This window comes from Numida meleagris, chromosome 5 (assembly GCF_002078875.1).
Source record: "Numida meleagris isolate 19003 breed g44 Domestic line chromosome 5, NumMel1.0, whole genome shotgun sequence".
Classification (NCBI taxonomy): domain Eukaryota; kingdom Metazoa; phylum Chordata; class Aves; order Galliformes; family Numididae; genus Numida; species Numida meleagris.
Genome location: NC_034413.1, coordinates 4161325 through 4162377, shown reverse-complemented (window position 1 = coordinate 4162377; position 1053 = coordinate 4161325). Strand labels below are relative to the sequence as shown.

The 1053-nt window shown below is 51.1% G+C and overlaps 1 protein-coding gene across 1 annotated transcript in view; it reads left to right on the top strand.

The window, feature by feature from the left end:
- The window catches only part of DMBT1 (deleted in malignant brain tumors 1), a gene marked incomplete at its 5' end in the record, with an annotated part of 51585 nt that overhangs the window by 23358 nt on the left and 27174 nt on the right, over positions 1 to 1053 (top strand). The window contains 2 exons of the mRNA XM_021398490.1: positions 17 to 328; positions 516 to 554. Of these exons, the coding sequence (XP_021254165.1) occupies positions 17 to 328; positions 516 to 554 (351 nt within the window). The remainder of the gene's footprint in view (positions 1 to 16; positions 329 to 515; positions 555 to 1053) is intronic.

The window sequence follows — 1053 nt, the reverse complement described above, 5'->3', positions numbered from 1 at the left end:
TCCCTCTCTCCCAAAGGAACCGGTCTCCACCTGGTCAATGGAAGGCACAGATGCGAGGGCCGTGTAGAGCTGTATTATGAAGGACAGCTGGGGACAGTTTGTGATGACCTCTGGGACCTTTCCGATGCCCAGGTTGTGTGCAGGCAGCTGGGATGTGGCACGGCCATTGCAGCTCCAGGCAGCGCTTATTTTGGCCAAGGCTCAGGTAGCATCCTGCTGGATGACGTACGGTGCCAGGGAAATGAGCTGACCTTGCAGGACTGCAGTCACATTGGATGGGGGAGACACAACTGCCAACACTATGAAGATGCTGGTGTTGTCTGTTCAGGTATGGGAACAATTTCTTTTCTAAAAGTATTTTCTATTAATTGCACCCCATATATACATTTCAGTGTAGAGTTATTCATTCTTCCAACAACAGAGCATTATGACTTGCCATGATATCTCTACTGTTGTATGTATGCAGTCTTCAGAGCTGTACCAAGTGACATATTTTTCTTACCTGCCATCTGTAGGTGGTCCACTGGATACTACGGACTGGCCCCATTCAATAGGTGAGTCATGCCCCCCTGGCCTTGAAGCACATTCCACCCCAAGCACCACACAGCTGCACCCGAGAAGGAGCTGAGCTGCTGCTGGAGTGCTCCAGTGGTGGTGATGAGAATAAGCCCTGCAGCTGCCCACAGTCTCACAGCTCACAGCTCACAGCTCCAGGGCACGAACCTGAAAGGGAGTACCCTGGCCTCACCTGGCCCATGATGTCCTGCAACTCAGGGCGGGTGCCACAGCAGTGCCCTTCCCTGCCATCAACATCTGCAAATACCACTTCCAATGCAATAACAATTTCAAAGAGGCTGTTACCCGCCTCCATTCTCTCTCTTAACTGCTGTCCAGATGGAATATAATGCAAGAGTAGTTTGACCTGACTTCATTCCTGAGGAATGGGGTCTGTAGCCTACATTCGACATGCCCATTACAAAGACTATCCTGGTGTGAGTGAGATTACCCTCTCTGCTGGCAGGACTGAGTGCCACCATACCAACCACCTCCACA